Consider the following 20,847-nt stretch of genomic DNA (forward strand, 5'->3'; position numbering starts at 1 on the left):
ACCCCTTTCATCTATTTTTTTTTTCCTCCCAAGTTCTCTTGCCTCGCAATCCCCCCTTGAATCCGAAGGCGCCTCGCGATTGGGTGCTGGGGCCGGGTACGTCAGTCAGACTGTGACGTGCAGTCTTCCTGTTTCCTTCAGCTGTGTCTTAAAGTAAATCTTGTTGTGGAGCGCAGCCCTCAGCTGAGGGAGCGCTCTGAAATCATACACCATTGCAGCAGGGACAGCGGAGCGGCGCAAAGGAGCCTCTCCGGGTCCGCCTGCTCGCGCTCGGCTCCCTGCTCCCAGCTCCTCCTCGGCTCTCTTCCGCTCCCTTCTTTCTCCTCCTCTCCTCTCCTTTTTCTTCTCTTCTCTCCCCTTCTCTCCTGCTCTCCTCCTCGCGTCTCCTCTGCTCTCCTCTCTCTCCTCTCTCTCCTCTCCTCTCCCCTCCCCGCCCTCGTCTCTCTCTCCCCTCTCTCCCTCTCGCCCGGATCGGCTCGCTCGCTGTCGCACAGACTCACCGTCCCTTGTCCAATTATCAGTCATCACCCGCAAGATACCACCGGGTGTGAGCGCGCGCGTGTTTTCCTCTCTCTGCCGGCAGGAGAAAAAAAAAAAAAGGCTCGGTCCCCCCTGCTCTCCGCACCGCGTAAGTATCTTCTGTCCCTCCGCCAGTCCCCTCCCCTTTTCCAGAATCACTTGTACTGGCTCGTTCTTGAATGAGAAGAAAAGGGACTCCCAGGACTTATACCCGTGTAAACATTATTTTTTTTTTTCCAGGAGAAAATGGTGTTCTTTACATGAATCATAATAAAATAGCCTCTAAACAGTTTCCGAGCAGGAGCCTCAGTGGGACTCAGCGCTCCGCTCCTCCCAGTTCCTAAGAGTAAGTGATCCGCTTGGCTTTTATTTCTTTCTCTTTCCTGCTGGTGGCTGGGGGTGGTGTTGGCGATGGGGGGGGAGGCTGATATCGCTGGACTTGTCGCTGATCTTGTCACCTTTTGTGTACTGGGTCTGGGGTGTGCGGGGGCGTTCGCTTCCCTTCCTCCTTTCTCTCGCCCTCTCTTCTCAGGAGAGAGGACCGCGAGGGGGACAGGGGCGCTTTTTGTTTGTCTGGATCCCCGCTTTCCGCCAAGCCTCATCCTTATCTCCCCGAGTTAAAACTCCTGGGCTGGTCCCCACGTCCTTTCTCTTTGTCTAGTTTATTATAGCTCCCTTTCTTCCAGGCTCTTCCAATTTGCTTGTCATTTGCATACCTTTCACTTCTTTTAACCCCAGCAGTGGGCCGGGGAGGAGGGAGGAGGGGAGAGGGAAAGGAGAGGGGGATGCGCTCTGTTACTTTGCTTTCTAAACGCTGTCGAAGCCGAAATGTTGAAATCGGGGCTGGAGCGGTGGAGAGATGGTCCCGGGAAACGAGCGCGGCGCCCCTTTGCTGAGCTCCAAGGGGTAGGTCAAGTTGAGTCCGGTGAGGCGGCACCGGCAGCCTCAGGGGGTCGAGTGGCGAAGGGATCGGGGCCCGAGCGCCACGGGAGGACGGGAAGATCGCGGTCCGGTGGGGGTAGGGGCAGCCTATCCGCGAGGCCAAGTCTCTCGCAGTCGTCGCTGGCAGTCTATATGGTGTCCGGCTGCTTCGGTCTTGTCTGGTCAGGGTGGTACCTACAGTTTTGCCCGGGTTCGGAGGACTGGGAGGGAGGAAAGGAGAGGTGAGAAGAATTGTTACTAGGAAGAATAGTGAGGAGGGCGGCAAGAGCTGCCGTCTTCCCTGAACGGATAAAAAGGGGGCTGCTGGGGGGTGGAGGGGGGGGTGGAAGGTTTGGAGGGGAGACATCACCCCGAGTCCTATTTAGCAAGTTGTTGGTTCTTCTGGAGCGCCAGCCGATTATTCATCCTGCTCAAACTGAACGTTGCTGGAGAGTGCGGATTAGGGATGGGGGGGAGAAGGGAGGTAAAGGGGGAGTCGCTTTGGAGAGAGTCGAAGGTCTCCCGCCCCTTCTCAGCTTCTTTGGAAGTTCAGCGTCCTCCAGGCCCGCAGAGCAAAAACTAAGAGGAGGGGTTGGGCCCAAGGAGACAGGTTGGAGTGTGAACCTGCTCCTGCTCTTGGCAATCCAGAACCCTACTCCGCCTGGGGGAAGGCTGGGAGCTCACCTGCTTGTTTTAATCTTTCCAAGAAGGTCTGTGTTGTCTCCTTGAGCTTATAAAAACAGAGCAAGCACAGGATGGCCTTCTCTCAAAGTCAAGGCTAGAAGTCTCTTCTCTCTCTCTCTCTCTCTCCACTCCCCCCCCCCACCTATACCCTCTCTTACAAAATAATAATAATAATAATAATTCCTTGCCTAAACTAGGTAGGCGGAGGTCTATTTTAGCAGAGTGCGCATGAGCAGGGCCTGACAGGTGTGTTGTGTCAAGAAAGACAGGTGCAAGTTTCCTCTGTGTCTGTGTGTGTCTGTACAGTTCCAGACCACAATGTATGCCCCAGGGTTGCAGAGGTTTATGAATTTATGGTTGCCCTGGTTAATAGGATTGTCTGGGCTAATGGGAATGGGCTGTTGTTATGTTTTGAGCCCTGCCATGTGAGTTCTTTGGTTGGGGGTGGGGGGCAAGTTGGTATGTGTTTATTTTTCTTAAAGATGTTGGCAGGCTGCTGCTGAGGCTGTCTCAGGCACTTGTCTGCCAGGCGGCTGAAAGTACCCCCACTTCAGGCAGCAGGTGGAGGGAGATTGACTTTCTCTTTGCTTCCGTCCAGTTTATGTCTATCTCCAAGGTCTGTGCTGGGGGAGGCGGGGTGAGAGCTGTCGTGTGTGTGTGTGTGTGTGTGTGTGTGTGTGTGTGTGTGTGCGCGCGTTCTGGACAGCCGTGGGTGGTGTGTATAACTGCCAAGAATACCAAAGTCAGTTTGAAAGTGTTACTGTTGTTAAAGCTTATCTTTTTTAGCGTGCTTTCTCTCTGCCCAGAAAGAATAGGTATGTGCATAAACTCTTTCAAGTCATATGTTAAATATTCTCATAAAGTAGAATGAGCCTGTCATTGTACCAGACATGTGCCAGATGTCCTAGTTATTACTTTGATGGAGAAGGAAAATCTCAAGTACGTGAGAGGTAACTGTGCTTTTCTATTTGATGCAAGATGTGGGCAGTCAGTTCTATGAAGAGTTTCTTGCAAAAACTTCTTTGTATTTTCAAAATGAAATTGGTTGTATGAGGTGAGGAAGAAAAAGGAGAGTTTTTAGGTTAACTTGTCTGTACACACAATGTGGATAATTTTATATAATGGTAAAATAGACCAAGGTAAGGGCTATGGCTTGCTGTGTGAGGGAAGATGTTGAGAATTAATGTAAGCACTATACCTGCATTCTTAAAACTGACCTTTAAATTTTTTTTTACACAAGTTACTTCTTGAGTTGCATAGAATTAGGTTAGATGGAGAATAGTTTTTGTCGGTTGGTTTTGTTGCTTGGATGGTGATCATTGTTTCATGAAAATGAGATAGTATGTGTCATTTATTCTTTAGATTTCAACATCAAAGTTCCCTCTAATACTTTTCTTGGATGCTTTCGAAGTGCTTTCATAATTAAAATGTCATCTACAGATATGTTCTTTTGCTTTATTTTTAATAGGGAGTTATCTGTGCTTGGCACTTACTGATATTTTTATGTGTCCATTATGCAGAATTCTACTTAGGTTAATCACCACCTTGTGGGAAAAAAAGTCATGCATACATAACATGCACCTTTGTTCTCACTTTATTCATTTCCTAACATCTTTCCTCTACAAGTAGCACTTGCAACCTTAAAACCTAAGCCAGCTGTCAGGCCAGCTCCTTATTTGTTCAAAGTACAAATAGACCTTTTCCCTCCAATTTCTCATATCATTTCAGACATTGTCTTGCATTTGCAACTGCTAAGATAAGGAATTATTTAGGTTCAGGATTAACAAAAGAAATTATAAAATGTTACTGATTTTATAATATGAAGATGGATTGCCCATGATATGTCGTTACAGGATTCTAATTAAGTACCTTTATAAATTAGAAAGGACATATACAGAAGGAATTTCTTACATCTTATTTACTAGTGTATTCTAAAGCTTCAAAGACATTTAGAGTATTTCAGATTTCCACAAAGAGAAAAATGTGTGTTTTTTTTCTTGAGATTATTTCTCACTCTGATTTACCAATTTGGTGAATTAATACTCTTTAAATACGTAGAAATGAATATTTTAGGCACATCTTGGGAAATGTTATATGTTCGTTTTGATGGTGAAAATGTATGGAATTTTTGTTAGGATAGAGGAATTTTAAATAAAATGATTATGATTTGAGAACTCTCATAATAAGAAAATTTTAAATCTGCTATAAGATTTTGACAATACAATCTTAGTTAATTGAAGTATTAACTTATGTCAGGTGAGTTCTTCAAAATAAACATCAAAGGCTTTCTTAACCTGATAGTAGAAACATCTCCGAAGGAAAAGTTGCTAATTAGCAAAAATGAACTCTGAATACAGTGAGGGGGACAGCTTAGTGATTTGGAAGGGGGTGGGGAGTCACCTAAATCAAATTATCTGATTTTTCTCCCCTTGAATTACTGATTTACAGATTGATTTAAAATGCTGTCTGTCAGTAATATTCCATTTGAAATTTCATAACCATGTTGACCCAAGTACATGAGAGGCCCACTTAAAGGTTGATTTCTAAAAGAAGTAAAGTGTAAGCTTGAGAAATTCTTCAAATAATTTTATCAACAAAGACAGATATTTCAAATAATCCAAATAGGAAACCATACCAACCTTACACTCCTCCTGTCTCATAAAAGATTTGTCTGAACTATCTGGATAATGACCATGATGAAACACTTCTTTGTCCAGAATTTGGACTCCAGAGAGACGCATAAAAGTTGCACCCCCTCCCCAAAATAAGTTCTTTATTAAAGTAAAAGCACTTAACTAATTTCTACTTCACATTGGAGTATCTCTTCAAAATTCTTCACTGAAAATTCTTTTCTACTAACATGAAGTTATCAGCTTCCTTAGGATCATGTTAAATAGAATAGATAATTCCAAACTAAATGAAGAATCTTTCGGAGTAGTTAAAATCTGACTCGATTATATCTGGATGTTTGTCCTTATATTATCTTTTCCTGGGAAGAATCTGCTATGCTAAGATGTCAGTTGTCTAGGAATTATTAAAGCATTTATATAGTTAGATGCCAAATGATGCAACGAAATATTTCATACTAAAAAATATTCTCTATGGATTTTTACATTAATTAAAGAGGAGTTTACAGGAGTAGAGTATGTGTATCTGATCATTAATACATTTGGGTTCAGATTTAACATCAGTATTTCTCGGAATACTAGCTGCTATGATTGCTGAACAAGAGGTTTGCTATTGACTGGTTAAACTCAAAATGTTAAAATTAAAATTAAAATATAATGCTGGGAAAAACAGAAGGCAGCAGGAAAAGAGGAAGACCAAATATCAGATGGGTTGACTCCATAAAAGAAGCCAGAGGCAGGAGTCTACAGGAGCTGAGCAGGGCTGTTGAGGACAGGACACTGTGGACGTCACTCATTCATAGGGTGGCCAGGAGTCGGAGCTGATTCAACGGCAGGTACCACACACAGGAATCAATAACAACTGTAGTTGAAATATGCTGGCTTAATACATATGTTGAGAAATAAAGGAATTAAAAAAAAATCTTAATGGAGAGAGCAATATCAACGATAAAGTCATTTTATAGCATTCTCTAAATTCTGAACTAGGAAATCACGGCAATAGTTTGAAAATGTTTTCAAGTGATTTAATTTATATTATTGTCATTTAACAGTGTGTTTTCTCATGTGGTGAATATAGTTACATATATATCTTGTTTATGAAATGTGCTAGCAAAGTACTGTGTCTACCAGTTCTAGTTATTTAATCTTGCCCATAGCATTCATGGGTTATAAGCACTACTACCTTTATATCTAAGTTTAGGTCTAAGCTGTATGGAGAAATATATATTTATTCGTGCCTATTAACATAATGCCTTGTCTTGCTGGATGACATAATTTTTCCTATTTTCCTCCTTGGTTTCCCCCTCTTTATTGTGTCTCAGCTGGACATTTTACAACAAGATCTAAAAGTAATTAAATTCCCTTAGCCCCAAACAGAAACGAATCATTATTTAATCTAAAAACACTGACCGGTTGAGAGAGAATTGCAAAAACCAGATTAGTCTGGTGAATTTGGAGGAAGTCGCAGGATATTTTGTTCTAAAGAGACCCAATAAGCTTGTTTAACACTTCGTCTCCGCTGAAGGGGAGAGCATCATTTCTTCCCACCTTAGGAAGAGCATAGCCCTCCTCTTGGCTCCAGCATGAGGCAGGGATGCAGCTGTTGATACCTAGGCTAGATGAGAGGAAATGCAGGTGATGAAGAGGTAAATGGCAGTTGGGAAAGGAAGGATGCCCGGGGATGACCTTGTGCTCGTCTCTTATTCCAGCATGTCCTTTCTGAGCCTCTGTTACAGAGGTGTGCTTCCCATACAGAGCAGGGATGGGGAGGAGGAAAATCCAGTTTGGGTGTTAAGGTGAACAGGGGGAGAAAAATACTGTGGAAAGTTTGTTCAATGTTTCAATTGGAGATCCATGTGCTGTTTAGGTAATATTAAAGAGAAAAAGATTTGCACACAGAAAGAAGTAGAGTTTTAAAATAATGGCAGTGAATTCTGTTTTTGGAAAGCTGATATACATGCAGAAAAGACCTCCTCCCCAAATGTACGAGTCTTTCTGAGCTTTGAAATAATTTATCTTTTTTCTTGTTTGTCTCAGTCTTTCCTTTTTCTCCTCTCACCTGACAGTTACACCTGATTTATCAGCTCTAATGGGTTAGTGAAAGATTTGTCATTGCATTTTTGTACTCTGAAACCAATTTTATTATGAACGTGTGAGGGGTCTCGATTATTCTGAATTCAATTTTGAACCCAGTATTGAAGTTATTAAGATCTGTTTCCATTCCAAATTCAGGACATTTTATCTTCAAGTATACAAAAAAAAAAATGTATAAAGAGGCATCATACTGCTTATGTCTCATGATACTCTTAAACAGGCTCTTTAAAAATGTTGTATCTTCCTGGACTGCATGATGAAATCTTTCTCGCTTAAAATAAATACACACTGCCATCTAAGCATTGAGCATTTTCTTGATTTTTACAGGTTTTTTCATGCTGAAATTATGCCTGTTTGCATGGATAGTCATCCTTTAAAACTAGCCACAGATGCAGTCCTAGGGAGCACGTAGATGTTTTTACAGGTGAACCGAAAGAGATGGGAGCTGTTCCAAGCACTGCACGCCGCCTTTGGCAATAGACCCCGTTATTGTGAAGATGTGCTCTGTTAAGCAAACGTGAAGTTTAATATTAGATAAACCCTGTTTGAAAAAAAATAGTCTCATATTCTTCATAAAATGTTCATTGTAAGCAAAAAGATGTGACATCTTATGTTTATGCCAAATTTGGGGTGAGCATCACTAGTTAATCAGTCACAAAACATGTCAAGTGCCTTTTATAAAATGCAAGGAAGGATGTTCTCTTTATATAGTGTATTCCCAAGAAACAATGGAAGTTCATAGGCAGAGAGGGTGTTTCTCTTTCTCACATATATTGGAGTGATGTTATTTTCTTTCTTCTTTACATATCTTTGTTCAGTCTTTTTTTTCCTGGGTTTGTTTTTTTTTTTTTCTTAAGTTTGGCATAAGAAATACAATTCACAAATGGTGTACATTAAAGAGTTTCTTTAGGCATGTGAGGTGTCATTTTGGCCAATTATAACAGAAGAAAACTAGTCCTAAAGATGTATTTAACCTTGCCTAGCTAAATTTATTGATTTCTAAAATGTGACAATGTCCTTTTGCAGTGAGTTCAACTTTGTAATAATTTAAGTCATCAAAAGGACATCATAAAAATTTATATTCTCATACTTCCATTAAAATATAGCAACAGATACCATCTTTAAATGCGATTTTGCCAACAAAAATGCACGGCTATGCTAAATAAGCAGACTTGCAATAAGAGTATTTGTGCATTTATTTCAATGTTAAATGGACCATTTATGTTCAAAAGATGCTGATGGGGGTGTTTGTTTCACATATGATGAAAATATTTTAAAATTCAGTAACAGAGTGTGTGTTAAATAGTTGCATTTGTTTTAGTGTCTTTTTCCTTTTATAGCATTAAAATCACAATAATTTCAATGCAGAAATGGAATTTTTCATACAGATTTCACGCAGCCTCAAAATTTAACCTTATTTCTTAAGTATAGCCCACTTTCATCTTCTTTTGTAATGTGAATCTCAATGCCCAAAATTTAATCAATTGGTTGTCAGAGGCTGTGTACTTATAATCTACTGTTTCTTCTGAAGATAAACAGTATCATTTTAGGCATTTGTGAAAGAGAATCATATTACTGGTGCTTAAGCAGTTTTTGCTTTTTTTTTTTTTTTTAATCTTAATCCATCTTAAACCAGTGGAGCAGAAATATTTAAAAATGTTTCATTTCAAGCAGAGTGCATAATAAATTGCAATAATTGTAATGTGCCATAAATCCCAGAGCCTATGCATTTTGCATTTGATTCAGGATTGAGGTCAGGAAATTTGGAGAAATTTAAAGAAAATGATTCATCAGCCCTTTTGTTCTGTTGGCCAGGGTCCCGGGATTCTTGAGCTGTGCCCAGCTGACGAGCTTTTGAAGATGGCACAATAACTGTCCAGTGATGCCTGACCATGACAGCACAGCCCTCTTAAGCCGGCAAACCAAGAGGAGAAGAGTTGACATTGGAGTGAAAAGGACGGTAGGGACAGCATCTGCATTTTTTGCTAAGGCAAGAGCAACGTTTTTTAGTGCCATGAATCCCCAAGGTTCCGAGCAGGATGTTGAGTATTCAGTGGTGCAGCATGCAGATGGGGAGAAGTCAAACGTACTCCGCAAGCTGCTGAAGAGGGCGAACTCGTATGAAGATGCCATGATGCCTTTTCCAGGAGCAACCATAATTTCCCAGCTGTTGAAAAATAACATGAACAAAAATGGTGGCACGGAGCCCAGTTTCCAAGCCAGCGGTCTCTCTAGTACAGGCTCCGAAGTACATCAGGAGGATATATGCAGCAACTCTTCAAGAGACAGCCCCCCAGAGTGTCTTTCCCCTTTTGGCAGGCCTACTATGAGCCAGTTTGATATGGATCGCTTATGTGATGAGCACCTGAGAGCAAAGCGCGCCCGGGTTGAGAATATCATTCGGGGTATGAGCCATTCCCCCAGCGTGGCGTTAAGGGGCAATGAAAATGAAAGAGAGATGGCCCCGCAGTCTGTGAGTCCCCGAGAAAGTTACAGAGAAAACAAACGCAAGCAAAAGCTGCCCCAGCAGCAGCAACAGAGTTTCCAGCAGCTGGTTTCAGCCCGAAAGGAACAGAAGCGAGAGGAGCGCCGACAGCTGAAGCAGCAGCTGGAGGACATGCAGAAACAGCTGCGCCAGCTGCAGGAAAAGTTCTACCAAATCTATGACAGCACCGATTCTGAAAATGATGAAGATGGTAACCTGTCTGAAGACAGCATGCGCTCGGAGATTCTGGACGCCAGGGCCCAGGACTCGGTGGGGAGGTCAGATAATGAGATGTGCGAGCTCGACCCGGGACAGTTCATTGACCGAGCCCGAGCCCTGATCAGGGAGCAGGAAATGGCCGAAAACAAGCCCAAGCGAGAAGGTAACAACAAAGAGAGAGACCACGGGCCAAACTCCTTACAACCAGAAGGCAAACATTTGGCCGAGACCTTGAAACAGGAGCTGAACTCTGCCATGTCGCAAGTTGTGGACACTGTGGTCAAAGTCTTCGCGGCCAAACCCTCCCGCCAGGTTGCTCAGGTCTTCCCGCCTCTCCAGATCCCCCAGGCCAGATTCGCAGTCAACGGGGAAAACCACAACTTCCACACCGCCAACCAACGCCTGCAGTGCTTTGGTGACGTCATCATTCCGAACCCCCTGGACACCTTTGGCAACGTGCAGATGCCCAGTTCCACAGACCAGACAGAAGCACTGCCCCTGGTGGTCCGCAAAAACTCATCTGACCAGCCTGCCTCCGGCCCCCCCGCTGGCGGCCACCACCAGCCGCTGCACCAGTCGCCTCTCTCCGCCACCGCGGGCTTCACCACGTCCACCTTCCGCCACCCCTTCCCCCTTCCCTTGATGGCCTACCCGTTTCAGAGTCCATTAGGTGCTCCCTCTGGCTCCTTCTCGGGAAAAGACAGAGCGTCTCCTGAATCCTTAGACTTAACTAGGGAGACGACGAGTCTGAGGACCAAGATGTCATCTCACCACCTGAGCCACCACCCTTGTTCACCAGCACACCCACCCAGCACCGCGGAAGGGCTCTCCTTGTCGCTCATCAAGTCCGAGTGTGGCGATCTTCAAGACATGTCCGAAATCTCACCTTATTCGGGAAGTGCAATATCCTTTTATTTTCCCCTCGAGGAAAACAAGTCAAAACAAAACAGGCCTCCCAAAGGGTCAGGTTTACACGATATGTACCATAATGTAGATTAGCATCTTCTTAAGAATGCAGCCTTTCGTATTTTTCAAAGTAGTAAGCTTTTATCACACTCGAGGGGCACTTCTCATGGCATAAAACCTTTCCACTAAACCAACATCTTTACAACTTTCGCAAGTTAATTGCCTCGAAGAGCTGGTATTTAATGTGTGCTTTTTCAGCAGTGTTTTTTCTCTCGTTCTTCCTGTATTATCTCCTTATCCTTTTTTTTTTTTTAAAGAGTAGATTCAGAGATGGGGAGGAAAAATGTCATTGTAATATTGAATTCTATCAGATATATTTTTTAAAAGATGGCGGAGTTTTGTGATGGAGTGAAGAGGAAAAAGTCAGTTTCAGATCCCTAAGTTTCCATGTGAAGAATTCTCTCTTTAAGCCGTCTACAGGCCTCTGGGCCTTTTAAAGAAGGCCTGATTCAGTCTTAGGAAGAGCACTGTCCTGGTGGGAGGCTGCACGGGACAAAGATGGATGTAGGAGGGGAGTTAGATTCTCTCTTTAATCTTGAAGTGAGACCCGGTTTTTTAAAGGAAATACACAGGTACTGATTTATTCAGATGGCATCGGTCTCTCGTTCACCCAAGGTCTGTTCTTTGGGTCTGGTGCAGCTGCCTCCATGCATGATTAACCTCTGTTCAGCCATACACAGAAATCCTTTGTCCTAACGTACACAAAGCAAATTATTTTGGAAAGCGAGAGAGCACAATTAAATATAAAACTCAGCTGTATTCGACTTAAAAAATGGCTCTTTTTTATGACTCTTTTACATTTTGAACCTGACTTTGATGTAGAGATGCCAGTTATATTTTTTATTAGACCTGAACTCCAGCTATTTTTAACTGACGATTTTTTATCTAAAATTGTAAATTTAGAAAAATTAGTAAATTGGTCTTTGCAGTACATGTTTTAAAATCTCGTGGTCATTGCTGGTTTGGTATAGTAGAATAGTAGCATTTAGGGGCAAGTAGAGGCATGTTTCTTTTATAACAAATTGCCAGATGGATATAAAATTTAGCAATTAAGTTGCCTATTGCTAAATTGAGAACTTTGAGCGATCGTCTTGATGACTAGAAATTGACATTTTAGTATCTAAGCCCACTCCAGAGGCTGCCACGTAAGTGCAAAGTCTCAGCTCTGGCGGGAAATGTGTTTTCCTAGGTAGCAAAGGTCATCCTTCCAGCCAACATTTAGGATACTGGCAAAGGCTTCCGATAAGGCTAATGGGAGCCACTGGTACGAGACCCACTTGGGCAGTAAACACAGAGTCTCTTTCCATGGCGAGGAAGAAGAGAATCATGTCATAAGAGAAAGGAAGAGAAAGGTGTTGAAGACTTAGATAAAGAAAGAGAAATTGAGTTTTGGTTTGGTTGCTGATTTAACTTCAACTTTTCAAATATCTAAAATTTAATCCACCAGAATAGAGCTGTGCTGAGCACCATGCCTTACCCATTATGAATACGCAATAAACATTGGTCAAATGATTGGAACATAGCTGTTGTTGATGAGAAAAGCAAGGAAGACACAATGGCTTGAATATATATATATATATATATTTTTTTTTACCCTGTACAGGGAGAGCATCTTCTTAGGTTCAGACCAGGCTACTGTCCAGGGCTAGACCCCATTGCTCCTCAAAGAGTCTTTACTTCATTGTGAAGCCAATAGTAGTTAGTAGTGATGGTGGGTTCTCTCCCTATCTTTCTGTCTCTCCGTTTCTCTCTCTCTCTCTCTCTCTCTCTCTCTCTCTCTCTCTCTCTCTCTCTCTCCTTTGTACACACAAAGGAAAGGAGCATGCCCATTTTGGTAAATATTTGAAACCAGAGTTCCAAAGTCCTATAGGTCAATCCTAAACCCTTTAACTCAAGATGCCAGTTTATGTTTTTTTTTTTTATTAGACTTTTCATTGTATCCAGATAATTATGCCTGTGGTGTGTGTGTGCGTGTGTGTGCGTGTGTGTGTGTTTAAGTAAGTTGAGTCTTCTAGGAAAAAAATCTTTTAGATTGTTTTAAGTGTTGGCCATGTTCATTGTCTCACCCTGTCTAAATCCCCTGAGGAATTTTGAGGATTTGAATTGAAAGAAGTTCTTTTTATTTCTACAAGTATCAAAGACTTTAAAGAGAATGCAGTTGCTGCTTCTTCAGATGAATAATTTCTCTCTCCTACCAATGTAAGATTCTGTTGAACAGTGATGGTTTGGAAACACCTGTATTTGTAAGAATTGTTACTTGCTTATACCTGGAATTTTTTTCACGTAGCTAAATAATTTGGACTTCCTGTTGCAATTAATGATTACATTTTCCACCTTCTAGCCTTCTATTCTGTTTCTTTCTCCTTTCTACCACATCACACTTAACCAGTTTTCTCATTGATATATTATTTCTTAAGAAGAAGACAGGCAAGCAGCCTTTCCTATAGTCTATATAATTCTGAAGCCAGTGAGGGTCTAGGTGTTTGTTGGGAAACTGGATCCACCCTTCTCTTCTCTCCATCTTTGTATGGCAATGGGTTCTTCCCTTGGTGGTGTGTAGGCAAAATTCTCAAGCATTTTGTTTAAAGAAATCTCTGAGGATCACAGTGAGTGCTATATTTCACTTCAGTTTTAGGTATTCAAGCTTATATTCGAACTTGTTTTACAGTTATTTTTAGAAAATATCGGTAGAAATTAGTAGAAATGACATGAAGTGGTACCACCAGAATTGTCATTATTATGTTTTTATTTTTAGTTGATGCTTTTCCAAATTGTAATAAATAATTTAATTCTTAAGGAACAATTCTTTCCCACTCCAAAGGGCATCATCTGTTTCTCTGAACAAAGTAGCCAAGATAAGGACTATTGAGAACACCAGCTTATCAGATAAATCCGTTTTAAGTTCAACACATTAAGTATATATGCTCTATATAATAGAACACACTACCTTATTATCCCTTTTAGTAGAAAGGAAGTAGTGAATATGTACGTGTTAAACTGAATGTCAGTACACCTGCTCCAAGAGCTCAAGTCTTGGATATAAAAAAAATATATATGTTGAGTATTTTTGCAAATGAATCTATTTAATCAAATATTAAGTTTTATTCAAATTCCAAAAGAAACAGCCAGCCAATTGTTTTTCTTCGTAATGTTCCTTGTCATTCACCCTCTTTGCATCTCAAGAAAAATAGCCTTGTTTAGGCCTCAAACATTTGCATGCACCCAATTAAACACAAGAGGATTATAAGCCATTAAGACATGCAGGTGAAGAAACTGAGCCTGTTCTCTGTGATAGCCAGCTTTTGCTACTCGACTTTTAGGGAGAACATGAAAAATACTTGAAGTTTAGAAAGGAAAATTATTTAGTAATTTGAAACTAAAATTCAACTGAAAAATGTGGATTAAAAATGAATTTCTAAATGTGAAATAATCTATAGGAGTTGATCTTTTCCATTTTTGGAAATCTCGTGGGGCCATAGTAATTCTTTCAGCTATATTAGCTACAGGGAAACATGTATATTAAAGATGGAAAGATTCTGGGCTCCTACCCCCTCCCCCACATTATGAAGGAAATAAATTTTTTTTACTTCCATAAAATACACATTGCACCAGTTCTGTTGAACTTCTTAGTGGAGCAACAACTTGCTCTGTCACTTTTTTGAAATGAGAGTGTTTAGACCTTTTCTCTCCATTTCAGCTTTCTAGGGGGCAAGGCTCATAGAAACAGCAAATCAGAGCACAAGGAGAAAGCGAAAATTCTTTGGGTTTCAAAGTGGTTTAGAAAATGTAAGTAAGCGGTCCCTTCGGTTAGAAATGCAGCTTGAAAAATCTCTAGCCACAATTCCGAGTTCAACTGGGAAAAAAAAAAGAATTTTCTGCCTCCAGCCTTCACAACCTATTATTCTCCCATTTGCCTTTTTGCTGCCTCTGCTGCTCCTCCTGCTGCTGCCGCTTAGGTAAGGTTATATTGTGCTTGGTAAACAGACAACACTGAGATTCTCAGGTTGTTTGAACACCGCTATGTTCAGCTGTAGTACTCTACTCCTCTGATCTTTTATATTCCCGAGCAGATGTCTTTCATTAATTTATGGATTTATCATCTTTACTTTCTTTTCTCTTTTTTCTTTCTTTCTTTTTTTCTTTTCTTTCTTTTTTTTTTTTTTTTTTTACACCTGGCAGCTGTCTCAAGTTTCAGCAGTTATTGTCTATTTTGCATTACACATAGAATTGAATGTCATCTGTCTTCACAAAGCTATGGCTAAGAGAATTGAGGCAAAGCCACATGAGCTGCCTGGACAGATCTTGTTTGCGTTCCATCCCCCCCTCGCCCACCCCCCTTTACCTCCTTAATATTTATTTGTGCTCATTTTCTTTCCTGGCCTTGAATGGAGCTTAGCTCGTGTTCAGTACAGCTGTATGTTTACTGAATCTATTCCATCATGAGTCATTGTGCGTGTGTAAGTATCCTGGAAACAGCTAGTGCTTTCTTGGAAGAACAGTTGCTTTTCAGCACAAGCACTTAAAAGGGAAATTAACCAATTGGTCAGTTCAGATTTATTTTGAGGAGAAAAAAAAGGATTATCTAACTGTTGGCTTTTAAATGTTTCATTAGCTATTTTTAATAGTTTATTAGAAACATATATTTTATGGGAATTTTATCTCAATTACACGATGAGCAAGAGATAAAGATTTATTCTGTGTTCCATTTCGACTGATCGATTCCAAGTATTACCAACAGGAAACGTTTTAAAGCAAAAACAGACTTGAGAAATTCGAATCAGAATAATTTTTCATGAAATAAAAAGCCTCTAAATCCCCATCAAAATAAGATGGATGATTTGCTTTGTCTTTTAAATAAAAAGAACTAAACCATCTCAGCACAATTTAAACGTATTGAAAGCTTCAGGAAGTTTTGGTGGCTCTATAAACCATCTGAGAACCACCACAAAACAATTTGTTTTGGATGAGACCAAATTTTAAAAGATCTGGGACTTTTCCCCACCAGTAATTAAATGTTAGAGGTGGTTTTAATATAGCCATCTGAAAAAAAAAAAAAAAAAGATTAGAACTCAGATCTGAGAATGTTTGTCGAAGTTTGGACTTGCCTAAAACTCTTATCACGAGGCAATAGGAGACAGCTTGCAACTATTATTTCACTTATCCATTTGGACAGATGGTCCTGAAGTGTGCTGTTCTCCTTTCGTCTTCTCTATCTGTCTAATGGAGGTTACTGGAGGGCCTTTCAGCTCTTTCCTTGGCACAAAAAGTATGTCAGTCATAAATTATCGTCTTTGTAATCATTAAGGATCTCAAACAAAAACACAAGTTCAGTTAAGCTGCTTTGGCTTACAGATATAACATCAAAATTTCTTTCTTCAGTGTTTATTTTCCGTGAATAATAATAAAAAAAAAAGCTCAATGTTTAACTCTTCTATTTACAAACCAAGGTGATCTTTTTAAAAATTTGCATGATATTAGAGGGAATGCTAATCACCTTCTCAGCAGCATATTCGGTTGCATACGCTGTTATAAGCAGTCAAGAGCTTATCAATATTAGTTTGATTATGCTTCTCTAGTAACTTTCTGATTTCCCTCTGTTCTAAGATTGGTCACGCTGTACCCCGTGGAGGTCATTTGAGAACTTATACGTTTCCTAAATATCTGTGTTTATTTGACCTTGTTTTCATAAGGTGTGAGATATTTGTTGGGTGGGAAAGCGTGTGTGTACACACACACACACACGCACACGCACACACATACACACGTACTCATTTTCTTTTTCTCCTTATTTTTTCCTTATTTTTCTCAGACTCTCTTTTAAGAGAAAATCCTTAGAGAAGCTTCTAGGAAGGACCCTTAATTGACCTTGTGGGGGACCACATTGATTTTCTCCACGTGCATCTTCATTTTGTGGGAAAGCGTGTGTGTACACACACACACACGCACACGCACACACATACACACGTACTCATTTTCTTTTTCTCCTTATTTTTTCCTTATTTTTCTCAGACTCTCTTTTAAGAGAAAATCCTTAGAGAAGCTTCTAGGAAGGACCCTTAATTGACCTTGTGGGGGACCACATTGATTTTCTCCACGTGCATCTTCATTTCTGATAAATTATAAAGCCATTAATTTGCTGAGGAAATGGCAGGGCCAGGCTGCGGCACAGATGTGACCAGAGCCATCCCAGGCCTGAGTCTGCTGAAGAGTGCCAAGAATCCGGGGGAGAATCAGGAAGCCTGGATTGTTATGGTTAGTCTCACATTCTCTTGGGAACTGTTTTAGTTGCTGCTGTTTACAGATCTAAAAGGTAATGATGTTTCCAGATAAATAGGCCTTCTTATTTGGGGTAAGTGGCCATTTATTGATCTGCTAACCCACAGTTATTGATTTGTTAGCCCCAACCACCACGCCACTCTCCAAGGAGTTAACTATAAATCCGGGAGATGCAAATTGTATTTGGTTTTTGGATCGTTGCTCTAACAAAAGCGACACCCCCTCCGCGTTCTCTCTGTGCTAAAACTACCCCTCCCAAATTTTAGCTATTATTTAAAAGGAAACAATTAAGAAGATACAATAATAAGATGGGAAGAAAGTGAGTCAAGATGCTCCATTAGATTAGCACTAAAAGGTAAAATGCGAAGCTCGCCTGACAGTGTTCAAAATAATGCATTTTATGTTTTCACGTACATTAGGATAATAATTTGATGTAAACTGCAGAGTGTGGAGAGAGAAATAAACAGAACTGTCATTGTGAAAGAAGGAAGAACTCTCAGGATAAGAGTTGTGTAGCACGTCGGGTGCATTTGTCTCCTTAGCAACAAGTGAACGTATAGCTAGCGTAAGGACCTCCAACGGGGCCACTCTTTTGCCGCCCTCGCCGCAAAGTTAGCCAAGGTTCTGCAACTAAATCGTGTACCCTCACCAGGACACTTGGCAATTGCTGACAGACGATGGGCATTTCGAGCAAACGGCAGCGAGCTAGTGGTGGATTCCACGGCCAATACCATTTACCCTCCAGAATTCCCACGGCTGCCTGGTGGGCCTCCAGACTCCCAGTGGTGGGGAGGTGGTCGGTCCTTGTGCTTAAAGAAATTTTTTCCTTAACCAATTGCATCCTACATGCAGGAAGGATTGTCACCCAATCACTTGAAAAAAGCAAAACTCATGTTCTTTTATACCCGTTATCCCAGCTCCAATATGCTGAAGACCTACTTCTCCGATGTAAAGGTAGGGACATTTTGTATTATTTTTTTTTTCAATTTCTGTGCATGTCCTGGTGATTTCTACTCTTGGAAGTTAATGGAGATGAGTGCGGAATCAGTTCATTGATACACCTGCGTCGCAATGAATTTAATGTACTTGTTGTCTTGTCTATAGCCAGGCCAAACAAAGATGTCCCTTGCGTATTAAGTCCAGGGGACTGGTATTAACAAGTCACATGAGTTTCCAGTGTAGTCGGGGAAACTTAGCCTGTCTTTATATGTCCTAGTAACTTCTTGGAAGAAATTTCAGCTGGTACTGAACGAATGTGCTTTAGAGGGTGTTTTTTTTTTTTTCTCCCCTCAGCAACAGTAAACTGTTTCTGTTTTTGTTTCTGTTAGTTTCCCCATATTTGTGCTTATGAAAGCAAACTCTAGCACCTCTTTTTCCCCCTGTCGAAAAAGGAGCGTACATTGAAATTCTCTATGCAGTAGCTGCTTAAAAACAAAAGTGATGATTGTCTCTTATTTACAACTTAATTTGTTGTTGATGTAGAGTACACTGAGCATAAGGAGAATGAATAAAGTGACAGATTCAGGACACATTATTCAAATGAGGATATGAAAGCTGTCGGCCCTACAGCTGCAGCCTCCCTCATTCTACAGAATATGGGGACCTCCTGGTTCTGTGTGTGTGTGCGTGTGTGTGTATGTGTGTGCGAGCGTTTTAAGTAATTGTTTGCATCAACTTGATGTTGTGTTAATCATCTGTAACTTTTTAAAACATAGATTGGGTTTTGATGATGATAATGACACGCGTGGTATCATTATCCAAGGATCTTGCTAAACATTACATTAGCTGAGATTAGTTTATTAGGGTTGGGAGCTTTCTCCCCCACCCTCCCCTGCCCACCCCCATATGTACAAGTTCTTATTTCTGCCATTGAGAACTCACGAGCTGCCAAAACATACTCGCTCCTCCACTACTTCTTCTACGAAGAATGTTTTGTGCCCGATGCCCACGTCGCTTGGTTGGCCCCTTTTGCAGGCCAACTCATTTCAGTTTCCTTCACTGATGTTTTATTTGGCCTTATAAGAAAAGTTCTGTTTTCCCTCCTGTTTGCTTTGAATTGTGTATCAACTTCAGCCTTTTATCTTTCTCCTTCCCTGGCTGGGCTCCTTAAGTGCAAGGCATGTTTTCTCCTCATTCGGTGCCAACAAACTGGGCAGGATGGGGAATGCTGAGAAAGGCAGCAACTTACATGGCCGGTGTAGAATCATTAAGCACCTCCCCCCCCCCCAAAAAAAAATGGCCATGTGACACAGTAGGCCAGGAAAAGGGTTTGGACTTTGGGGAGGGAAGAGGCATCTAAAACAGACCAATGGTAGAGACCTTGTCAACTGGTTGAGGACTGGCCAACTTCTAGAGCCCAGTAGGACCTGGCAAAGTTCTTCCAGAGAATCCTCCCAGCATTGTGTACACACGTGTGTGTGTGTGTGTGTGGGTGGGTGTATGTATGTGTGTGTGGGTTGTGGGAGTAGGTGGCCACGTGACTTCCTTTACTCTTCAATGCACTGGTTTGCAGTGTCGGGATATAATAATGACAATACCTTATATTTACCTAGCACCTTTCATCCAGAAGGCCAAAGAGCTTTACAAACTGCATGCATCGGGGTCACTTACCTACCATTGAAACGCAGCCACCTGGAGGGTGGAAAGCAGCAGCCGTTCTGAGCCAGCAGCACTACCTAACAGTAGATGTAAATATCAGAAACATTCGTGTTTTCTGTGTGCGTGCGTGTGTGTGTGTGTGTGTGTGCGTGTACAAGGGGAAGGGTGGGGGAGATTGTTGATCTGCAGCTTTATAGATACTATGCAATGTCAACCTACAAGAAATCGTTCCCATTCCCTTAGAATACATCCAGTAATTCAGCTTTTCAAATAATCACTCACGCTATATAAATAACAATTAAATACCTGAGTGACTATTTTATTTTAAAAAGCACTAATATTCAGATTATAGAGTCCTGCCATACTCTCTCCATACTGAGAGAGAAGGCAGTTAAAGTGTACGTGAATCTGGTGAACTCCCAATTATCCACTCTAATGGAGGGGAAACAGTAGGGCATATAATGCAAAGCAGAAAATCACTGAAGGTCATTTCTAATTTTTTTTAAATGAATTATACATTTTAACTTTCCTAATTATGTTTTATCTTTGGCTAGCAGTAAATGTTTTTGTATTTCTTGAGCTTACATTGATGACAATAGAAAGTCATATATAAAAATGGAAGGAACAGTCCAGGCAAGGTGTTCCAGAAAGTTTCTAGAAAACAATGGCAGAGCATTGCTGGAACTCTTTAATATTAAGGAAAATCCAGAATTTGAATATTGCCAATGAATATACTCATACACACGTGTGTGTGTATGTGTGTGTGTGTGTGTGTGTGTATCTCGCATGTGCATATATATGCACACATATCTCTATCAAGATATAGATACATAAATGTGGATACTTATGTGCAAATAACTAGGTGTTTCTCTATATATGAGTATACAATCCAAAGTCTTATTTTGGTATGGATTTGAGAAACCACCACAGGATAGAGAGATCCCTAGAAATTGGGGAAAGGACCTTCGGATTTTATCAGAAATGAAACCAACATCACATAACTTGAAAAAGACGTATTTATGTGTCTATGGACCAAGTAATACTCATCACAGTGACACAAGCCTATACTTTATTGTGGCCACATTCATCTAAGAGAAAATTCCTAATTCCAGCAAAACGTACCTTTCCAAATTATAAAGGCATTTTATCTCAAATCGGTCGTTTTGTGAGTCAAAAACGAGGAGAAGCAACACTAATGGAAAATGTTTTGTTTCATGAATAACGTGTAGCCTAGAAATCATCAAAGACACAGTTGGAAGATGGCGCTAGGCTGACTTAATCCTCTGACCATCTCCAGAAGCTGCGCCCGGCCAGCTTCATATTTTTCCTTAGGAATGGATGTAGTTCGTAACTCCCTACGAGTGCCTTCCATCTGTGTACGAGGCGAATGCTCTTAAATTGCCTTGGAGAGAAAGAGGAAGGGGCAAGCTTACGCAATTCAGCGGTGTTAGTTTGGCG

General features: G+C 41.1%; 1 protein-coding gene across 1 annotated transcript in view; it reads left to right on the top strand.

The window, feature by feature from the left end:
- Nucleotides 1–586: 586 nt before the first annotated feature.
- Nucleotides 587–20,847, top strand: part of PROX1 (prospero homeobox 1) — a 48,738-nt gene continuing 28,477 nt past the window's right edge. Inside the window, exons 1-4 of the mRNA XM_006907722.3 lie at nucleotides 587–628; nucleotides 760–865; nucleotides 8,661–10,452; nucleotides 17,638–17,745. Of these exons, the coding sequence (XP_006907784.1) occupies nucleotides 8,728–10,452; nucleotides 17,638–17,745 (1,833 nt within the window). The 5' untranslated portion in view covers nucleotides 587–628; nucleotides 760–865; nucleotides 8,661–8,727. The remainder of the gene's footprint in view (nucleotides 629–759; nucleotides 866–8,660; nucleotides 10,453–17,637; nucleotides 17,746–20,847) is intronic.

Source organism: Pteropus alecto, unplaced genomic scaffold, assembly GCF_000325575.1.
Source record: "Pteropus alecto unplaced genomic scaffold, ASM32557v1 scaffold101, whole genome shotgun sequence".
Taxonomy (NCBI): Eukaryota; Metazoa; Chordata; class Mammalia; order Chiroptera; family Pteropodidae; genus Pteropus; species Pteropus alecto.